Below are 20,291 nucleotides of genomic sequence, written 5' to 3'. Positions count from 1 at the left end.
AGGCTCATTTTGGATATGGAGGAAGTTTATGGAGACACGTCGAACGGTGTAGGTTGGTTGTGTGTGTTTTTTTTTTTTTTGTTACCATTATTACTTCTTATTTTGTGTATATGAGTGAGTGGGTGAGGGTGTGTGTTTTTGCATGAATTAATTTTGGCATGAGTGTGTTTTTGTGTGTTGAGTGGTGTATGATGTAAGTGTAGGTGGTTGTTTGGTTGGTGTTCTGTATGTATGTGTGTGTATGGGTGTGTATGTTTGTGTGTGTGTGAATGATCTGGTGTGTTTTGTTGGTGAGTGGTGAAGGGTATAAAGGTGGGTGTTTGTGTTCCACCATGTTTGTTTGGTGCTGTGGATTCTGGATGTGGAGGTGTTGTTGTTGTTGTTGTTGTTGTTGTTCGCACTGGCTGGGGGTGGGGGTATGTACGCATCCAGATGCAGTTGCTGCATGTGGATGTGTACGTGCCCCTGCTGGCCCACCTTAGCTGACCGTATCGAGGTTGAAGGGCCGAAACGGGATGATGCTGAGGACCTCGACTGAGGACCCGGTCAGGGCGGCACACTTGTGACCAGGTGTGTTTTGAACTTATATATATATATATATATATATACACAGACTTGGCATTTAATATGGAATATTTTTTTTGGGGGGGTGAACTTACTTTTCAAGATGTCTTAGAACCAAAAGTTCATTGGAATTATGTTGAAATTATTCTAGATTTTGTTAATGTGACCTTTAAAGGAAACAAAAACCACATTTGACATTTCGAAACAAATAAATTGATCCTTGAAAGTGATGTAAACTGATATCGAACTCAATTCATGGACAGTACTGTGTTAAACTTCTGTACGTTTTCCAGAAGTATCTCTTTATTTTGCACATTTGCCAAAAATTTTTTTTAACAAAAACTAAAGTTAAATTACGACTGGGATTACGGACAGTAAAATTACAGTTCAGTACTTCGTGTAACCCCCACGAGCATTCAGGAGAGCACGTACACGTTGAGGCATGCTGTTCACGAGATTTGCCAAGGTTTGGACAGGAATCGCTTGCCATGCAGTGACAATAGCCTGCTGCAATTCACGCACAGAGGTCAGCTGCTGGTCCAAGTGGTCGATTTGACGCGTAAATTCTGCCCGCAAGTTCTCTATCGGATTCATATCCGGGGACATGGCAGGCCACTCCATATGCTCTACACCATGGTCAGCAAGAAAGTGTTGGATGATGCGAGCATGATGAGGCCGTGCATTGTCATCTTGGAAGACAAAGTTTCCTCGAAAGGCTGCACGAGCAAATGGAAGCAATGTTTCTTCCAGAATGGCCCTGTACTTGAATTGGTTCAGGTTTCCATTCAGAACAACCAGGTCAGTTTTGCCCCCTGCATGAAAAGCAGCCCAAACGGTCACCCCACCACCTCCACCTTGGACTCTTGGCACTATACAATCTTTGTTGTAGGCTTCATGCACTTGTCTGCGCACTCGGACGCGGCCATCTTGACGATAGACCAGAAATCTAGACTTGTCACTGAAGATCACGTGATTCCAGTGTCCTGGCTGCCAATGACGGTGCTCTCTGGCCCAGTGCAATTGGCGCTGGCGGTGTTGTCTGGTCAGGCGTGGCTTTCTCAGGGAACGCCTGGCACGATAGCCTGCTTGAATCAGTCGTTGGTTGACTAGCCTTCTGGATACAGGCACATTTGTCAGTTGCTGCCACACAGTCCTAAGCCGATTAGCTGACTTGGTACGGCCATTGCGGACTAACCGGTGCAGCTGGCGATCATCCCTCCTTGTGGTTCTGCGGGGACGTCCTGGCCTCGGTATTGGAGTAGGGACACCCCTCTGAGCATTTCGTTTCAGGATCTTTGACACCTGACCTTGAGTGATGCCATACTGCCGAGCAATAGCACGGTTTCATGCCGTAATTTTGTAAAGCCACCACTCCATGACAAACAGCATTGTCGAGTTGACGGACCATCTCCAGAGGAAGCGGCAATAACTTTTGGAGACATGCAGCAGTTGTTTTCCACTAAAACAGAACGCAACAACCCTTGTATACCCGACTATGAAGCCACTCATCAAATGCACCTGTCCGTACATTTTACCATGCCACCTGTGATATAATCCTGTTGTAGGCCTTTCTTATAACTGTCTACCAGTCTCTGACATCAACTGGGAGAAATTTTTGCCCACTCCTCCATGCAGAATTCTTTCAGCTGTGCGATGTTTGAGGGGTTTCTTGCAAGCACAGCTCGTTTCAAATCCCCCCACAACATCTCGATGGGATTTAGATCCAGGCTTTGACTTGGCCATTCCAGAACCCTCCATTTCTTTCTTTTCAGCCATTCCTTGGTGGATTTACTGGTTTATTTAGGGTCATTGTCATGTTGCAAGGTCCACCTTCGGTTGAGCTTCAACTTTCCGACAGATGGCCTCACATTATCCTCAAGCACCCTTTGGTACAATGAAGAATTCATAGTGGATTCTATGATGGTGAGCTGCCCAGGCCCTGATGCAGCAAAGCTGCCCCAAACCATAATATTTTCAACCACGATGCTTTGCAGTTGGTATCAGGTTCTTGTGGTCAAATGCTGTCTTTGGTTTTCGACAAACATGTCTTCTAGTACTGTGGCCAAATAGCTCTACCTTTGACTCATCTGTCCAGAGCACATTGTTCCAGAAGTGCTGGTCCTTGCCTAGGTGTTCATTGGCAAACTTTAGTCTTGCCCTGATGTTCTTTCTGGACAGCAAAGGTTTCCTCCTGGCACACCTCCCATGTAGATCAAATTTGTGCAGCCTCTTTCTAATGGTAGACTCGTGCACTTTGACATCAACAGTGGCAAGAGCTACCTGGAGGGCCCGTGATGACATTCTGGGGTTCTTCGAGACTTCTTTCAGGATCTTGCGGGCTGCTCTCTGGCTGAACTTGCTGAGGCGGCCTGGCCTGAACAAGTTGGCAGTTGTTTGGAATCTTCTCCACCTGTAGATGATCTTCCGGACAGTCGAATGATTGATTTCAAATTGTTTGGAGATCTTTTAAAATCCCTTCCCAGACTCGTAGGCATCTATAACCTTCTTTCTGAAGGCCTCAGAGAGCTCTTTTGATCTAGGCATCGTGATGCCGCACACTTCAACAACAAAGAGCAAAACAAACTAAATGTCTGAGGTTTAAATAAGACAGGTTCCTCCAATATCCTCTCTAACGATGTTCTAATCATTTGCACCTGAGCTGGTGCACCTGATTCTAATTTTACGTATTTGAAGTAGTGATAAATGTAGGGGTGTACTTACTTTTTCCACATGCGAAATTTGCATTTATGTTTATTTAAATTATACGATGGACTACAAAATGTAAATGTTTAATGATATTTGTTGTGTTATATCACCTTTATCTATCAATATTGTTGAAATGAAGATCAAATAGCTGTATGTTGAAATATGTTGAAAAAGTCAAAACTTTACATGGGGTGTACTTACTTTTTCACGTGACTGTACATACCATATATGGAGAGTGAAGAGGAGTTAGTAGTTCTGAGTGGGTGGGGGTGGGGGGTGGGGCGTGGAGGGCGGTGAGGGAAAATTCAGAGAGTTGTGGGGAAAATAAAAGTGTGTCAAAGAAGAGTGGGAAGGGGTGGAGGACAAGTCCACATTTTATTTGTATAATAAGTAAACGGGCTTGAAGAGGAAACAATTTATCTTTGAAACAACCTCCTTAGAGATGGATCTTTCATTTCAGTGATGCAAAGGGATGCACCATATTTCCCTCAATGTTGGAGGCATTTGTAACTTTCCTAATTAATGTCGTTTCCAGGAAGCCTGTGCACCAGTCCATATGATCTTCCCACGTTTGATGATGACCAGGGGTCTAATCCAGGAAAGTTCCGACCACATTCTGCCGGTCCGTTACACGTATCCCCATACACTGTAAGCATGGAGAGTGAGAGCACGGAACCTGCTTAGGACTTAACTGACAAACCATCATCTCACGATGTACCGACTCCCAGCACATATTTGTGGACAATGTACAAAAATGAACAACTTTTTGTATTTTCTCTTGCATCATCATTTTGTTTGGTTCTAACCTGCTGCATTTTACTGGAAACAACTTATCATGCCATGCTATTATGTCTATTTCAGGCATACCAAGATGAATGAGGCAACTTGTATTATTTATTTAAAATCAAAAATTTAAAAGTATTTCTACACATTATTGCACAGAAGAATAAAAACCATATTTTGTTGTTTAAACAGACAAAGCTAAAAATACACTGTACAAACCTTCAATGTCATTTACCACATATAACGATATATTTATAAGCAGATTAAGTTAAAGTGTGAGAACTCATTTGAAATCCTAGTTTCCCTATTCCCAGCCATCTCCACCAGAGACATGCCAATAAAGCGACAAAACCTTCATTTGACAATTTTTATAATTTCCCTCACAAGCATCTTGGCTTGACGTAGTCTAAGAAGGTGATGAATGAATATGTATTATTGGGAGTTTGATTATGACATGATGTTTAGTGATCGTCCAGCTCAATCGTGATGGGATCACCGGCATCAGTTACCAACACCTCTCTGTTTTCATACGTCCAGAATCCATTGAGGTCGATGAGGATGCTGACCACAGTGTCTCCTTGCCGGCAGTTGATCAGGTCCTGAAGGGTTATGTGCAGAGGATCTTTTGGTCGCACCATATCAAATATTTCATCCTGCAAGTAGGAGGTAGGAGGAGGTAGAAGAGAAAATGTAGGCTTTCCTTGCTCTTCTTTTCAATAACTTCATTATGACATCACCTCAAACCAACTAGGATTGTAACATGTTCCGGGCAAATATTAATACTCCCAGCACCCACACCTCCCCCTTAGCACTCTTTCCACCCCACAACTCAACCACTCCACTGCTTTCAATTTTGTCAGAACAGACATGATTGCAAAATTCAACATTAACTCCTTAAATATGAATGAATGACGTAACGAGCAGGTACTTCCTGCAACACCATTGACATTGAAAACTATTATTGCACAAGATAAATACATGGGCAATGCATTTATTAATTACAAATTGATAAGAATACATTTACAGCCGTGGTAAATGAGGTTTCAGGCATTAGCCCTTCGTCAGAGTAAAAAAGGGCTAACAGTTAAAATGTCAGCTGCACCGCATTTCCCATGACGGCAAAAACGCTTACGCACTCTTCAGTGATAAAACTCATTAATTTTTGTCTGCTGATGTGGAACAATACCAGCTTTCACAGATTCAGTTTTTTTTTTTACCAATTAACAAGCACCTTGACATCGTGAAACGACACTGGCTCTTGTCCATGATGCTTCATTTGATCTTGGATGGCCTATAGAGATGAGGAAATAATGACATTGGTGACAACTACAGGTGAGATTTAACATTTACTACTGTCACATGTTTAAACATTGAAAAATTAAAATCGCAAACATGCCTTGGAATCGGGAATAGAAAGCATCTAAAAAGGCAAAGCCCATTAGCGTCTGCTTTGGATTCGGACTTCTTCTTCGGTATGCTAAACATGACGAAAGCAGCTAAAACGAAATACCGTCAGACCCCGTTATATACATACCATATGTGGAGAGTGAAGAGGAATTCGTAGTTCTGAGTGGGTGGGGGGGGGGGGGGTATATGTACATATATGTGTGTGTGTATATATATAGTCAGTCAAGTGAAAAAGTAAGTACACCCCATGTAAAGTTTTGACTTTTTCAACATATTTCAACATACAGCTATTTGATCTTCATTTCAACAATATTGATAGATAAAGGTGATATAACACAACAAATATCATTAAACATTTACATTTTGTAGTCCATCGTATAATTTAAATAAACATAAATGCAAATTTCGCATGTGGAAAAAGTAAGTACACCCCTACATTTATCACTACTTCAAATACGTAAAATTAGAATCAGGTGCACCAGCTCAGGTGCAAATGATTAGAACATCGTTAGAGAGGATATTGGAGGAACCTGTCTTATTTAAACCTCAGACATTTAGTTTGTTTTGCTCTTTGTTGTTGAAGTGTGCGGCATCACGATGCCTAGATCAAAAGAGCTCTCTGAGGCCTTCAGAAAGAAGGTTATAGATGCCTACGAGTCTGGGAAGGGATTTAAAAAGATCTCCAAACAATTTGAAATCAATCATTCGACTGTCCGGAAGATCATCTACAGGTGGAGAAGATTCCAAACAACTGCCAACTTGTTCAGGCCAGGCCGCCTCAGCAAGTTCAGCCCGAGAGCAGTCCGCAAGATCCTGAAAGAAGTCTCGAAGAACCCCAGAATGTCATCAAGGGCCCTCCAGGTAGCTCTTGCCACTGTTGATGTCAAAGTGCACGAGTCTACCATTAGAAAGAGGCTGCACAAATTTGATCTACATGGGAGGTGTGCCAGGAGGAAACCTTTGCTGTCCAGAAAGAACATCAGGGCAAGACTAAAGTTTGCCAATGATCACCTAGGCAAGGACCAGCACTTCTGGAACAATGTGCTCTGGACAGATGAGTCAAAGGTAGAGCTATTTGGCCACAGTACTAGAAGACATGTTTGTCGAAAACCAAAGACAGCATTTGACCACAAGAACCTGATACCAACTGCAAAGCATCGTGGTTGAAAATATTATGGTTTGGGGCAGCTTTGCTGCATCAGGGCCTGGGCAGCTCACCATCATAGAATCCACTATGAATTCTTCATTGTACCAAAGGGTGCTTGAGGATAATGTGAGGCCATCTGTCGGAAAGTTGAAGCTCAACCGAAGGTGGACCTTGCAACATGACAATGACCCTAAATATACCGGTAAATCCACCAAGGAATGGCTGAAAAGAAAGAAATGGAGGGTTCTGGAATGGCCAAGTCAAAGCCTGGATCTAAATCCCATCGAGATGTTGTGGGGGGATTTGAAACGAGCTGTGCTTGCAAGAAACCCCTCAAACATCGCACAGCTGAAAGAATTCTGCATGGAGGAGTGGGCAAAAATTTCTCCCAGTCGATGTCAGAGACTGGTAGACAGTTATAAGAAACGCCTACTTGAGGTTGTTTCTGCCAAAGGGGGCAATACCACCTATTAGAGCCAAGGGTGTACTTACCTTTTCCACATGCGAAATTTGCATTTATGTTTATTTAAATTATACAATGGACTACAAAATGTAAATGTTTCATGATATTTGTTATATTATATCACCTTTATCTATCAATATTGTTGAAATGAAGATCAAATAGCTGTATGTTGAAGTATGTTGAAATATGTTGAAAAAGTGAAAACTTTACATGGGGTGTACTTACTTTTTCGCGTGACTGTATGCCAGAAGGATATATATATATATATATATATACACTCAACCCTCGGCTATCGCGAACTCAGCTATCGCGTTTCTCTGCTATCGCGGCTACCTAAAAAACTGCACAACACACGACTATCGCGCCCCAAATACGCGCTATGGCGCACCGGAAATGGTGGAAAGGGTGCTACATCATCACCGAGCGTGGGGAAAGGGAAATCAAGAAGAGGAAGAACTTAACTTACGCTCAGAAATTCTAAATTGTGCAGTTGATAGACAATGGTGAAAGAAAGCGAAGTGTTGGAAAGAAATTTGGGATAAATGAGTCAACAGTGCGAGGTATTTACCAAAACCGTGATTATCATAGAAACGTAGATAAGATTTAACAATCAACAGTGAAGCGAGGTGCTCCTTTATTAATACGGCACTGGCAGGTTACCACGTCAACTCCCTCCGCCAACGCCAGGTTACCGAATTCTTACGGCCAGACTCGGCGTCAGAACAAGTCTAATCGGGGGACATTAGGGTAACCGCGGGGGGGGGGGGCACAAACTGCCGTTCGAGAACTCAATCTATGATGTAAATGCTTGATAATAAGAGTTTGCCGTCAACAATCAACACACCAACCCAGTTCCAATTTAAAAACATGCTGCAAAGTCTCTCTCTTTCACACACTCACACACACACACACACACACACACACACACACACACACACACACACACACACACACACACACACACACACACACACACACACACACACACACACACACACACTATAGCCGACGTGCAAGTTTGGCGCCAAAGGCTTGGCCTGCGAGTGGGTGTGGGGGTGGGGAGGGGGGCACAATAACTTATTTGGGTGGGCATGGCCCGCGAATGCACCCCCATGACGCCGACCCTGCTTACGGCGTCGCAACGAGGTACAGCCCTCTGTCTTTGACGAGCCCTCTGACGTTGAGCGCTTCTCTGGTGCTACAGCTGACGCAATCCTGGACGAGTTAGAGGCACGTAGGGGTGGTCAATAAGACTCCACCCAAGCCTCGGAACCTACCCAACCACCTAAGCCCCTCATCTTCCCCAAAAAGGTAAATATAATGGTAAAAAACAAAAGTACTTTTTTTACCATTTTATTTTTATTTACATATTGTGATTCTTGTTTCATGGTAGAAATGGTAGAAACATAGGTCTTTATGTTTACATAGGTAGATCTTTATATGGTAGAAACACTTGGTAAAAAAGTGGCAAAAATAGGTTAAATATGTGGTCAACTTGGGGGTCCTGGCACCAATTAGAATTATTACCATACGTGCTTCAGTTCGGCTATCGCGATTTCGGCTACCGCGCACCGATAGCGGCACCAATTAGGCGCGATAGCCGAGGGTTGAGTGTATGTATATATATATATATATTGTCGCGCGGACCCTTTGGTTAATACCAGGGCTCGCGGATGGACCTAAAGTATTTAATTGGAGGCGATATATATATATTCATATATATATTGTCGCGCGGACCCTTTGGTTAATACCAGGGCTCGCGGATGGACCTAAAGGATTTAATTGGAGGCGATGACCGAACACGGATTTAACTATCAAGCGTGGGAGGAAGAAGAAGTGAAGAGGAAGAAGCGGGAGCGCGTAGCTGTAGAAGGCGAACGAACTCAACCGGACACAAGATTTGTGGGGAATAGAAAAGAATACAAGTTTATTGTAATAAAAGGTAGGGACAGGAAAATACGATACGAAATCAAAATCCTAAATTGGGATCCCACACACCAGACTTCAAATACGCCACACAGGAAGATGAATAACCAAAATAAAAACGTTCGTTATGTAAGGCCACATAAAAATAAAAAGTTGTTGAGCGTCCTTTTTTCTCAAAAGTTCCGGTAGGGAGGGAGGTTTTTATTTTTATTTTTTTTCTACTTTCCATTGAGTTTTGTTGACATGGAAAAATATGAAATAAAGACTCCTTTGTCCTCAAAATGATTTTATTTCTTCATTCATCGGGTTCCATCCTGTGATCTGTGGCCGTGTCTGCAGCCAACACAAATTTGAGAAATGAGCCAAGAGTCTTTGTCACATCAGAAACTTTGCAAGCTGGTGAAACTTTCGTCATGTCAGTTTTACTGGGGCGGGGCAAATACTTTGACAAAAGTACCGCGTGTATCGTCAGGCAATGGCTCCCTATCCCCATCATACTTGCCGTCTGAGAACTCTGCATAGAAGTCCGAGATTGTAACATCCAACTCGATATTGCACGCAAACCAGTCCTTCACCATCTTGGAAGAGCCCTCACGGGCTATTGATGCGATTACAATGGGCATTTCAAGCCGATTCTAGCACGAATCAATACAGATTTCAGCGGGAAAAATCTCACACAATAGCCGCCATGAATGGCCAACGTAAAATGGGTGAAGTTGCCCGAGGCACTTGCGACGCTCTGCACAGCACGCACTGCGCATGCGGTGCAGAACGGCGCCAAATTTGAATGTGAAAAGATCGTTTTTTATGATTTTTTTCAAAATAAAAAATAAAAAAAGTTTTGGGTCGGGTGTGTTTCGTAGGGTCGGGCGGGGACGATCAACAACTCTTTTTTTTTATCTGGCCTAATGTAAATGTAATGTAGTGTGCAGTCTTATCCGTCCGTAGTCCTGCAGTGTAACACGGCCCCGCTCCAAGCCTCTCGCTGCTCACGAGGTCCGTGCACCAAGCACCACGCGTCCAACGCACCAACAGCACCACGCGTCCAACGCAGGCCAGCGAGCTCCACATGAGGTCGATCTCCAACACGAGCACGAACTCAGAACCAAGAAGAACGGCAAAAAGGGGAGAGGGCGCAAGTGCGACTGCCCACTATGAGCCAAATCCAAGTTCGCTCTCTCTCCGAGCCAAGCGCGTCCTTTTTATAACCTTGCCGCGGTGACGTCAGCCTCGGCGCGCCACCCAATCAGCGCCTTCCACCGGACCTTCCAGCTTCGCACCTCTCGTGCTTGTTGTCTGGAGGTCCGCGCCTACCGCGCTGCCCATCACTCGTTCCCTGTAGCGTGGTCATAGTGTGTGGCACTCTATGTGGCTAGGCCTGCCGGAGGTGTAGGGGGTGGCGGCCATCATCGGCAGTGACCCGAACTGGTTTCCTTGCCTGTTCCTTCCGAAGTCACTGTCAGGGAAGGGAATTATTTAGTGTTACGCTGGGGACCTAACTAAGTGTCTACAGGTGTGCATTGCCATAAGGGACAAAGGTTTGATGACCAGGTTGGACACACAGGGGCGTTATTCTTAATCCCTATACTATCTAACACTCGAACATCCTGGTATGCCCACAGGTATGTGCAGGTGCTGTGTGAACCCTGTTCACCTCCCCACTTCTTAACCGACAAACCGCCTAAACACACAGAACTTATTACAGGTAGATTCCCTATCACGGCAGTCGGATACCTACCTACACAGATCTATCTGGCTCCAGATATAGCTTTACCCCCAGACATCACCATATAAGAAAAAATAAAAAAATAAAAAATATATATATATATATACACAAAGAATTAAGTTAAGCACCCCCCCCGTTTTTTTACAACCTCGCACATTACAAGTTTGTTGTCGTCAAAACAGTGTAATATACCCATGATATTGCTATATTTTCTGGAGAAGTGATATTATGGTCACATAAAAACATAACAATCATGCCGTTTTCAATATTTTATTCTGAATAATTTAAGGTGAAATTTTTTGGGAATTTTAGGCATATTTTCACCTCAATTTAAGTATGGAGCTATAGGTCCATCACGGACAGTGTGGATGACGTTTATGTTTTCTAACGTACAGTCATTGTTCTGAGAAGACCTCTAGCGATCTTTGCGTCAATAACGTGTGTAGGACCCACGTGATCGGATCACTGACTCAACCCTACGTCTCATAGACCCTGTAAGCCGTCGTATGCGTTGCTGTGGCAGGTTGTTCCATTCCCGATGTAATGCACGTTCCAATTCATCCAGATTGGCTATTGGAGGGACCATCTTCGCAATTTGTCGTCCCAACATGTCCCAAACGTGCTCGAGGGGGTTCAGGTTCAGGACAGGATTAGGGGGTGCTTAACTTAATTCTTTGTGTAGGGGTGCTTAACTTAATTCTTTGTGTATATATATATATATATATATATATATATATATATATATATATATATATATATATACACATACATATATATATATATACATATATATATATACATATATATATATATTGGTAAATAAGAGTATGGAATGAATGATAACACTTTCTTGACCAATCCTAGTGCATGTTTCTGCCAATCAAATCATAGTTTAGTATGGTAGAACAGGGGGAAAGGGGGTATAACAGGGCCCAGCAGTGGCAATTACAACCAATAATAATTGGAATGAGGTACCCCCAGGACCACGACACCTGAATAAATACACCTGATTGCATCCATTTGAGAAGTAACACGGAACTTAGAAGGGGATTGACGACACAAAAGAAAACCTGTGCTGTGTGAACCCTGCTCACAAATGTGGTTCATCTCCCCACATTCGCTCTCCACTTGTGCATCATCCCGGTCAGTTGTTGGGATCATGTATATGGGCGCAGCAGTTCCGTGCAGAGCTTGTCCTTGCTGTGCCCAGCATGCCTCCTCTCGGAAACTCATGGGATTTCCACTCAAAAGAACCAGGACAGACTCAGCAACCAGCAACTGGCCAACATTCTTGCAGGCAATAACATTCATGAGGAACCCTCAACAACAACAACCATGTGCATCGTCTGCGCCAATATCGTCCTACTGCATTCAACCACGCCGTGGCACGTGCTCAATGGATAGTGCCAACGTGGCACTATTTTTAGGAGATGTCAATGTGGCCTTTCACTCATGCGTTCATCGTGGCCTTGCACTGATCATGTGATCACTTGTGGGTTATGCTCGTTGGCCATATTACACCGGGAAATTTACACAAAAGACACATGACCAACGGGTAAGGTTAAAAGTGTGGGCAAGGGAGGTGGGGAGGGTTAGGTGGGGGCATGCCTTAGACACAGACACTGGGGCAAGAGGGGAAGAGATATTTCTAAACACATGCTTGACTCGTTTTATCGTCTACTGGAATTACACAATACGAATGTGTACTATGTCCCACTATTCTAATCTATCCTCCATTTAACCCCTTAGGCCTCAGACCAGATCAGTAACACGAATATCATTTGGGGAACGTACATACCTGGTGTGATCGAACAATTATTTGGAATTCCTATTCTGTGTTGATGATTGTAAATACCTGAAACTAAAATTTTTTGCCACTCAAAGCTGCATCTTAGGAATGGAGAACATGTTCGTTTTCCATGAGACTTGCATAATGCACTACTCACAATAAGTTAGGGATATTGTGGGAGTGAGTTTATTTTTTGTATAGAGGTTAGGGTTAGGGTATTGAAATCAAGAATGCTGTGTTTTTTCACACTCATTAATAACCATGGAATGAGGACCAACAACTTTTTTCAACATAATTAATACACAAAATCAACCACACCGAAGAACCTGCCAATATCTCTAACTTATTGTGAGTCGTGTACAAACAGTTCACTTTTTCATTACATGTAGGAATAATGTTCACAGAATACAGGTAATTAAAATGTGACGGAAATCAAAATCGAGCAATGAATATCTACATCAGGACTTCGTTATAAAATGTCATGCCCTTCTGAAAGGTTTGGCAAAATACTTCTTTAAGCATGTCACAAAAATTTATAACTCCAGCAGATGGTTAAACACTTAAACCCCACAACCAAAGTCATGACGTAAAAAGATCCATATAATCCTGGTTCAACCATCAAAAAACAATGTTCTTACCCTGAAGAAGCAATTAAGAGCAAACACATTCAGGTAGCCATTGTTTTGAATGTCGAGCAGTTTGAAAAAGTACTGCAAAGCTGCTGGTTCTTTCTTGTTTTCCAAAGCCAGCACAAAATCCAGGTAAGTCTTGTAATCCTGCAGTTGACACAACGATGCAAAATCAGCTATAATCCTGGTCTACTTGTGGATTAAAGTTAAGGTGGGGATCAAACTTTAGGCCAAAACACGAGGACTTTTCACAAGGACGTGTCTCACCTGCATGCAGTAGTGTGCGTGTGTCTGTGTCCGTGTCCGTGTCCGTGTGTGTGTGTGTGTGTGTGTGTGTGTGTGTGTGTGTGTGTGTGTGTGTGAGAGAGAGAGAGAGAGAGACCTTCAGAAAGTATTCACATCCCTTGACTTTTTCACATTTTGTTGTTACAGCCTGAAGTAAGTATTGAACCCCTTTGCTATGACACTCCAAATTGAGTTCAGGTGCATCCAATTTCCTTCCATCACCCTTGAGAAGTCTCTACAACTTGATTGGAGTCCACCTGTGGCCAATTCAATTGATTGGACATGATTTAGAAAGAAACACACCTTTCTATATAAGGTCACACAGTTAACAGTGCATGTCAGAGCAGAAACTCTACCATGAAGTCCAAGGAACTGTCCATAGAACTCCGAGATAGAACTGTGAGGAGGCATAGATCTGGGGATGGGTATAAAGCAATTTCTAGAGTGTTGAAAGTTCCCAAGAGCACAGTGAGCTCCATCAATAGGAAATAGAAAAAATATGGAACTACCCAGACTATTCCTAGAGCTGGCCGTGCGACCAAATGGAGCAACCGGGCAAGAACGATCTTGGTCAAGGAAGTGACCAAAAACCGAATGACCACTCTGACAGAACTATATAGTTCCTTGGCTGAGATGGGAGAACCTGCCAGAAGGACAACAGTCTCTGCAGCACTTCACACATCTCGGCTTTATAGGAGAATGGCTGGACAGAAGCCACTCCTGAGAAAAAGGCACATGACAGCACGCCTAGAGTTTGCAAAAACTCACGTGAAAGACTCTAGAGCGCATGAGGCAAAAGAGTCTGTGGTCTGATGAGACGAAAATTGAACTCTTTGGCCTGAATGCACAGTGCTACGTCTAGTGGAAACTTAGCACTGTTCATGAGGTACGCTTTGCAACACATTAAATAAACTGGCTCAGTACAACACAAGAAAAGGCCAGGAAGATCCAGAAGAACCTCCCCAAGGCAAAACGACCACACTTGAAGTTCCTTGATTTTCTTATATTGTGAAAGTTAAATCAGCAGCTGACAAATGAAACGAGAGCAGACCTGAAAATTAACCTTTTGTCCAGCAATGTGTGCAGAAGGTTGATTGCAGCAGGTCTCCATGGCCGATTTTCAGCAATTAAATCACTGCTGAGACCACAGAATAAGGTGAAAAGACCAAAATTTGAAAGGCAACAAAAAGATTGGGTTACTGAACAATGGAATTTCGTACGCCAGCCTGATGAAACGAAGTTTGAACTTTCTGCATCGAAGAGACACCAGTTCATATGCTGCAGACCTGGAGAATGATATGAGATTCAATGTTTACAACCTACTTTTAAACACGTGGGAGGCTCTGTGGCTGTCTGGGGTTGTATCTCAGCTTTTGGTGTGGGAAACTTGCGATGGTATTCTTAGAATACTTACCCTGCGCAGTCAACTTGGTGCGAGCCAACTCTTCTGTTTTTGAACGTTTTTTTTTTCTTTGATCCAATATGGCTGCTAGACCGCGTGAGTGATTACACAAATTGATATTCTTTAATAGTTGCATAGATCACGCTCAATAGATTTCAAACTGATCAGACGACGTGTTGTCCCTGTCAAATTATGATGTCATAATCAACACCTATTCCCCATGCGGAGTTCTTTACAACGAGCCACCTTTCAATTTTTTCTATGGAGTGGTTTCAGAGATATGGTGGTGCAACATTTTAAGATTTTTCCAAGATGGCGGCTGTACCACGTGACCTATGACATCATAATTATCATTAAAATATTCTACAGGAGGAGGTGCTCCTATGGTACAAATTTCGTGCCCATCAAACTAACAGTTGCAGAGGAATTTTTTTTTTCATACTGATCAGATCAAGCGTTGTACTTGTCGAATTATGACTTCATAATGAAGGCACTGATGACATCATCATCAACATATCTTATACCCCATGGGGAGTACTTGACAATGAGCCTCGTCGCAACTTTTCTAATGAGTGGTTTCAGAATTTGTGGTGTAAAGTTTTTCCAAGATGGCGCCTGTACCAAGTGACCTATGACGTCATAATTATGAGTAAGAAAAATTCTACAGGCGGAGGCGCTCCTATGGTAAAATTTCATGTCAATCAGACCAATGGTTGCCGACAAAATGAATTTTTAAAATGCAGACATGTGTGCCACACGTACACAACCGAATACCTATACATGGGGGGCCAGGAGGACCCACCATGCACCCCCCTCAGCATTCATCGGGACCACTATTTTCTTATTTATTAAGTAGCTGGTGAAATTTTAAAACATGTACCCAAAGAATAAAGTGTCACGATCGACGTTTTTTTGGCGAGAAACAATACCGGCTTTAAAGCAGTAGAAATTGCACAAGATGTGAGGGGGGGGGGGGAAACTGCAAATGAAAACGCGTCACTTTTTTCCTGGATGTCTTCTTTGTCAATATTTTAGGTGAATAGGTTTAATTGGACCCTATTTCAGCTTTTGGAAGAGATTTATAAGCACCTGTTTCTTATTTTAGTCTCAGGAGGAACAAATATTATGGGGAATCTCTAACGCCTTAGATAACACTTATTTACACAATCCAATCTGCTAATAATGTCCTTTCCCTGCATGCCCACAGTAAAATATAATGTCCCAGTACTCCATTATCACAAATTTCACTTTTACTGTTTTAGTCCTCATCAGAGGAGCTATCTGTATCACTATCTGCAGCATATTCCTGTTCTCCTGTTTCATCGTTAGATTCCTCCAGTTCTGTTGCATCTCTCTCCAGCACATCAATTCGATTTTGTGGTAAGATCATTTCATCTGCACACCAGAGTGGTCCTCCATCCTCTTTCCATCCATGTCTTCAAGAGCAATCTTCAAGAACCTTTCTAATTCTTCTGGAACAAGACCTTCAATGTTCTTGAGATATTTCACTGATGGGGGCCGTGACATTTTGTCAGAGTTAATGAAACTCTTTGATGCTTTCTCTGAGGGTTTCAGTTCCATGAGCAATACTGTCATTGGTCCCCAATTTGTATGCCAGCTTGACTGCATCAGCTGTTTCTATGGCATTGCTGAATATGAGTTGTGAGGAATATTTACCCTTGCCCTTTTCAAAGGATGTAAATGAGATTTTACTTCCTACGTCATGCTTCTGCAGTTTTTCTTTCACATTTTGAGCTCTATAATCAGGACATTGATATTCTGTTGCATTCATTAAACCAACATAACATCGCAATGCATCACTAAGTTTCATTATAACTTGCTGTATCAAAACTCTCTCTGTGATCAGACTGCACAACTTGTCAAATGACTGACTGTCAGGTTGTTCCATCTCGATTTGTCTCCTCCTTTGTTGGTCATCCTGACTCCTGCCTCGTCCTGTCTCTCTAGTGTATTGCCTCCTACAAGATGGATGGTAATGAGCCTCCACAGAGAATAGACATTTTCCTCTGATTCGTGTGAGTAACTTCTCATCACATTTTCTTTCAGCTTGCTCTTGTACTGTTTTACCTCCTCCCATATCAAACACAGTAGTTTTCTCCGAAACAGGCCCTTTACCCTTCTTCCTTGACTATTTCCGTCCTTCTTTGTTACAAAAGATGCAGTCCTTGGCAAACAGTATATTTTCAGTGGACGACCTTCTAGATCATTTACTGGACCGATCTGAAAATTCACCAGCATCAGACTGAACAAGTCTCTCTTTGTGTTTAATGAACTTATTGTAGCAGGCTCGGTGATGCCCGTGATCTTCCTCATTTAGTTTTTCTTGAATACTTTTGCATACATCATCCATCCTACTACTGGAGCCAATGGGCTGCTGCTGTATCAAATTAGATATTGTCTTGATTGCTTCAAATCGTTCATGTGGCTCTTTGAGACTTGAAATGAAGGTGAAAGTTTGGTCTGTGGTTCCTTTGAAATGAATAATACACATTCCAAGCTCCTTCCCACTTCCCTGCTTTCGCTTCTTCACTGGGGGGGAGTCACATGTAGCCATTATTCCTGAAAGAATTGTTTCTTCTTGATCTTTTAAACTTCTCTAGTGGGTGAGGGATAGATCACACCTGAAAATAAAAAAGGAAATTAACATCACACATCATGAAACGTGCTCTTGATTATAAGAAAAAGGGCCAAGCAAACAAAAACATTACTATGTGTCACAGGCTGAAAGAAAAAGAAAAGTGATAGTGATGAATCAATGTTCTGTTTCAGATAACCAACAGGCCCACTGGACACCTTCTCCTAAAGTATTACAGAATACATGTGCTAGACAACGACAATAACTAGATTTTCACAGGGAACTCTCACAATATAAAAATAAAAACTAACATTTTTCTCTTATAGAATGCAATACGTGGCCGATTTTCAATAATAGGTTTAATTGTGGCCTATTATCAGTTAAAAAATGTATCTTAAGCTGATAAATCTCTTCTGGAGGCTGAAATTATGAGTAAATCAACTTCTTCATTTAAAATATTGACAAAGACGACACCCTGGAGGGGAAAAAGTGACGCGTTTTCATTTTCCGTCCCCCCCCCCCCCCCCCACCCCCATCTTGTGCAATTTCTACTGCTTTAAAGCCGGTATTGTTTTTCGCCAAAAAACGTCAATCGTGACACTTTATTCTTTGGGTACATGTTTTAAAATTTCACCAGCTACTTAATAAGTAAGAAAATAGTGGCCCTGGTGAATGCTGAGGGGGGTGCATGGTGGGTCCTCCTGGCCCCAGGACGACTAATCCTGCATTTCGCTTTGCGAGCGCAGGTAACTAGAATGGCACTCAGTAGAGAGCAAACCTCCACCAGGCTGAACAGTTTACGTTTTGTATCCCACCGATAGGTCAGATCTGGATCTGACATGAACCAAAATCTAATCGCCTTGTTGTTGTCACTTACTCAACTTATCTACGAATTTTTGTCATAAGTCGTCCACAACCTTTTGAAATATTATGCTACATATAATTTTTAGCCCAATTACTCAATGGTGAAGAATTACTTAAAGCAATTAAATCATGATCGTATCCGAATCCGTATTCGGATCTTCATCAAATTCGAAATGATTTGTCCTCGTCACATACCCAACCTGTCTAGCAAGTTTTGTCTGAATCTGTCCACAACTTTTTGAGGTATCGTGCTATATAATCGGTTTTAGCCCTATCACTCAATGGTGAAGAATCACTTTAAAAATTCTCGGATCCAGATGCTGATCTTCACCAAAATCTATTCATTTAGACCATGTCACATACCCACCTCTTCACCAAATTTTGTCCGAATCAGTCCACAACTCTGAGATATTATGTTCACATGCAGAACAGCGTATGAAGATCCAAACTCTACGAGAAGAAGGAATCTTCATATTATGAAGAAAATAGCAGAAAAGTTGAATATCTCCTACAATGGTGTGAAGTTCACTTTGCAACGCCTGAAACACAAGAAAAGGCCAGGACGATCCAGAAGAACCTCCTCCAGGTAGGGGACTAAAAACTCCCTCTCTGTATCTCCGTGATAATTTATGGTAACTTGGCCACCAATGGTTATGTCACGTGCTGTATGGTAAAATACTGTACTGTATAATTCGCACACGAGTAGAGCCCACAGTTGGAATATTTTTGTATATATAACCCGCAGGTTATTTGCCTGAAAATAAGGTAGATTTTGGTGAAGATCCAGATCCGGATACGAGAAATTTTTAATTTTTGAAGTGATTCTTCACCATTGAGAGATGGGGCCAAAAACAATAAATAGCATGATATTTCAAAAAGATGTGGACGAGTTATGACAAAACTAGGTGGGTGAGTTGGTTAGGTGAAAAGACCAAGCCGAATAGATTTTCGTTCAGATCCAGATCGGCAAACAGTGGAATACAAGGCATAAACTGTTCAGCCTGGCGGAGGTATGCGCTCTACTGAATGCTGTTCTAGTTTACTTATGCAGTTTTGTTGTTATGCATAATTTCTGAAGACATTTGTTGACAAACAGACCAGAGACTAACGGGCCAGGAGCTTCTCACATGCCCCATTCAAGAAAGGAGAAATTCAAACTATGCCAACTGCTCTTTGGAAAAGGCCAAAACATCACATCACCTTTTTTCTTCTCATTGCAGTTAGCATTGCAGTTAACACTGTTAACATTTGGTTGAGAAATCTCATTGGCTTTATTGAAAATGTAAACCATTTGCTATCTATAATTTATATATCAGGATATATACAGGAGAATAACTCTTTAGATACCTTCACCATGGAGATTGCAGGTGAACAGACACACAACTCAAGGTAAAATTAAACTGCACAAATGTCTGTGTGGTTAGGGAAATATCCAGGAGGGAAACGCACCATCTCCCCATCATACGTGAGGCACTCCTGGAAAATGCGATCCAGAAATATTGGCGTCAGTGTACCAGTACCGTAGCATGAAAGTTCCTCTTTGCTCAACATTCCATTATGATCCTTGTCAAGGTTCAGATACTGACCTGCAGAGTGAATAAGCAGTCAGCACACTGATTGGTATCTATCGCACACTGCAATAACAACACAAATGCAATTTGTTTCACCTGATCCACATCACTTCCGCGAGTACCATTAATGACAATTGTGTTGAAAGCTGTTTTGACTACGACAAAAATACTGATTGCAACTTCATTACTTTTGCTGTTCCACATATTCGAGCACATGTGGTTTCATAATACATGCATTCATTAATTTTCAGAGTAAGGAATAATAAGATTTTTAAATGCGTGCTTCCTGCCTCTTAATGCAGAATCACTATTATTCACTGACTTATTAATTATAATCATTACACTTGCATTTTAAAACTTCGAATAAGGATTTTTTGCACTTGTTCACATAAAGATGAAGAGGAGCTATAAAGTTTCCGAACACATTACCGAT

General features: G+C 42.2%; 2 protein-coding genes across 4 annotated transcripts in view; one reads left to right on the top strand and one right to left on the bottom strand.

Annotated features, from left to right (window-relative positions):
- The window catches only part of LOC137435368 (uncharacterized), a 135,428-nt gene that overhangs the window by 114,558 nt on the left and 579 nt on the right, over window positions 1-20,291 (top strand). Inside the window, exon 23 of one of the 2 annotated variants that reach the window (XM_078785381.1) lies at window positions 3,806-3,918. In XM_078785381.1, coding sequence (XP_078641507.1) covers window positions 3,806-3,918 — 113 coding nt within the window. Of the gene's footprint in view, window positions 1-3,805; window positions 4,411-20,291 lie in introns of those variants that run through there. The other variant, XM_068129106.2, reaches the window with a different exon arrangement.
- PPP2R3C (protein phosphatase 2 regulatory subunit B''gamma) overlaps window positions 4,145-20,291 on the bottom strand; it is a 54,271-nt gene continuing 38,124 nt past the window's right edge. Inside the window, exons 10-13 of one of the 2 annotated variants that reach the window (XM_068129184.2) lie at window positions 19,737-19,873; window positions 13,150-13,287; window positions 5,285-5,344; window positions 4,145-4,706 (exon numbers count right to left, since the gene is read on the bottom strand). In XM_068129184.2, coding sequence (XP_067985285.2) covers window positions 4,515-4,706; window positions 5,285-5,344; window positions 13,150-13,287; window positions 19,737-19,873 — 527 coding nt within the window. In that variant the 3' untranslated portion in view covers window positions 4,145-4,514. Of the gene's footprint in view, window positions 4,707-5,284; window positions 5,345-9,131; window positions 9,330-13,149; window positions 13,288-19,736; window positions 19,874-20,291 lie in introns of those variants that run through there. The other variant, XM_078785401.1, reaches the window with a different exon arrangement.

This window comes from Myxine glutinosa, chromosome 1 (genome assembly GCF_964187855.1).
Source record: "Myxine glutinosa chromosome 1, kmMyxGlut1.1, whole genome shotgun sequence".
NCBI classification, from domain to species: Eukaryota; Metazoa; Chordata; class Myxini; order Myxiniformes; family Myxinidae; genus Myxine; species Myxine glutinosa.
This window is presented reverse-complemented; position numbering and strand designations above follow the sequence as displayed.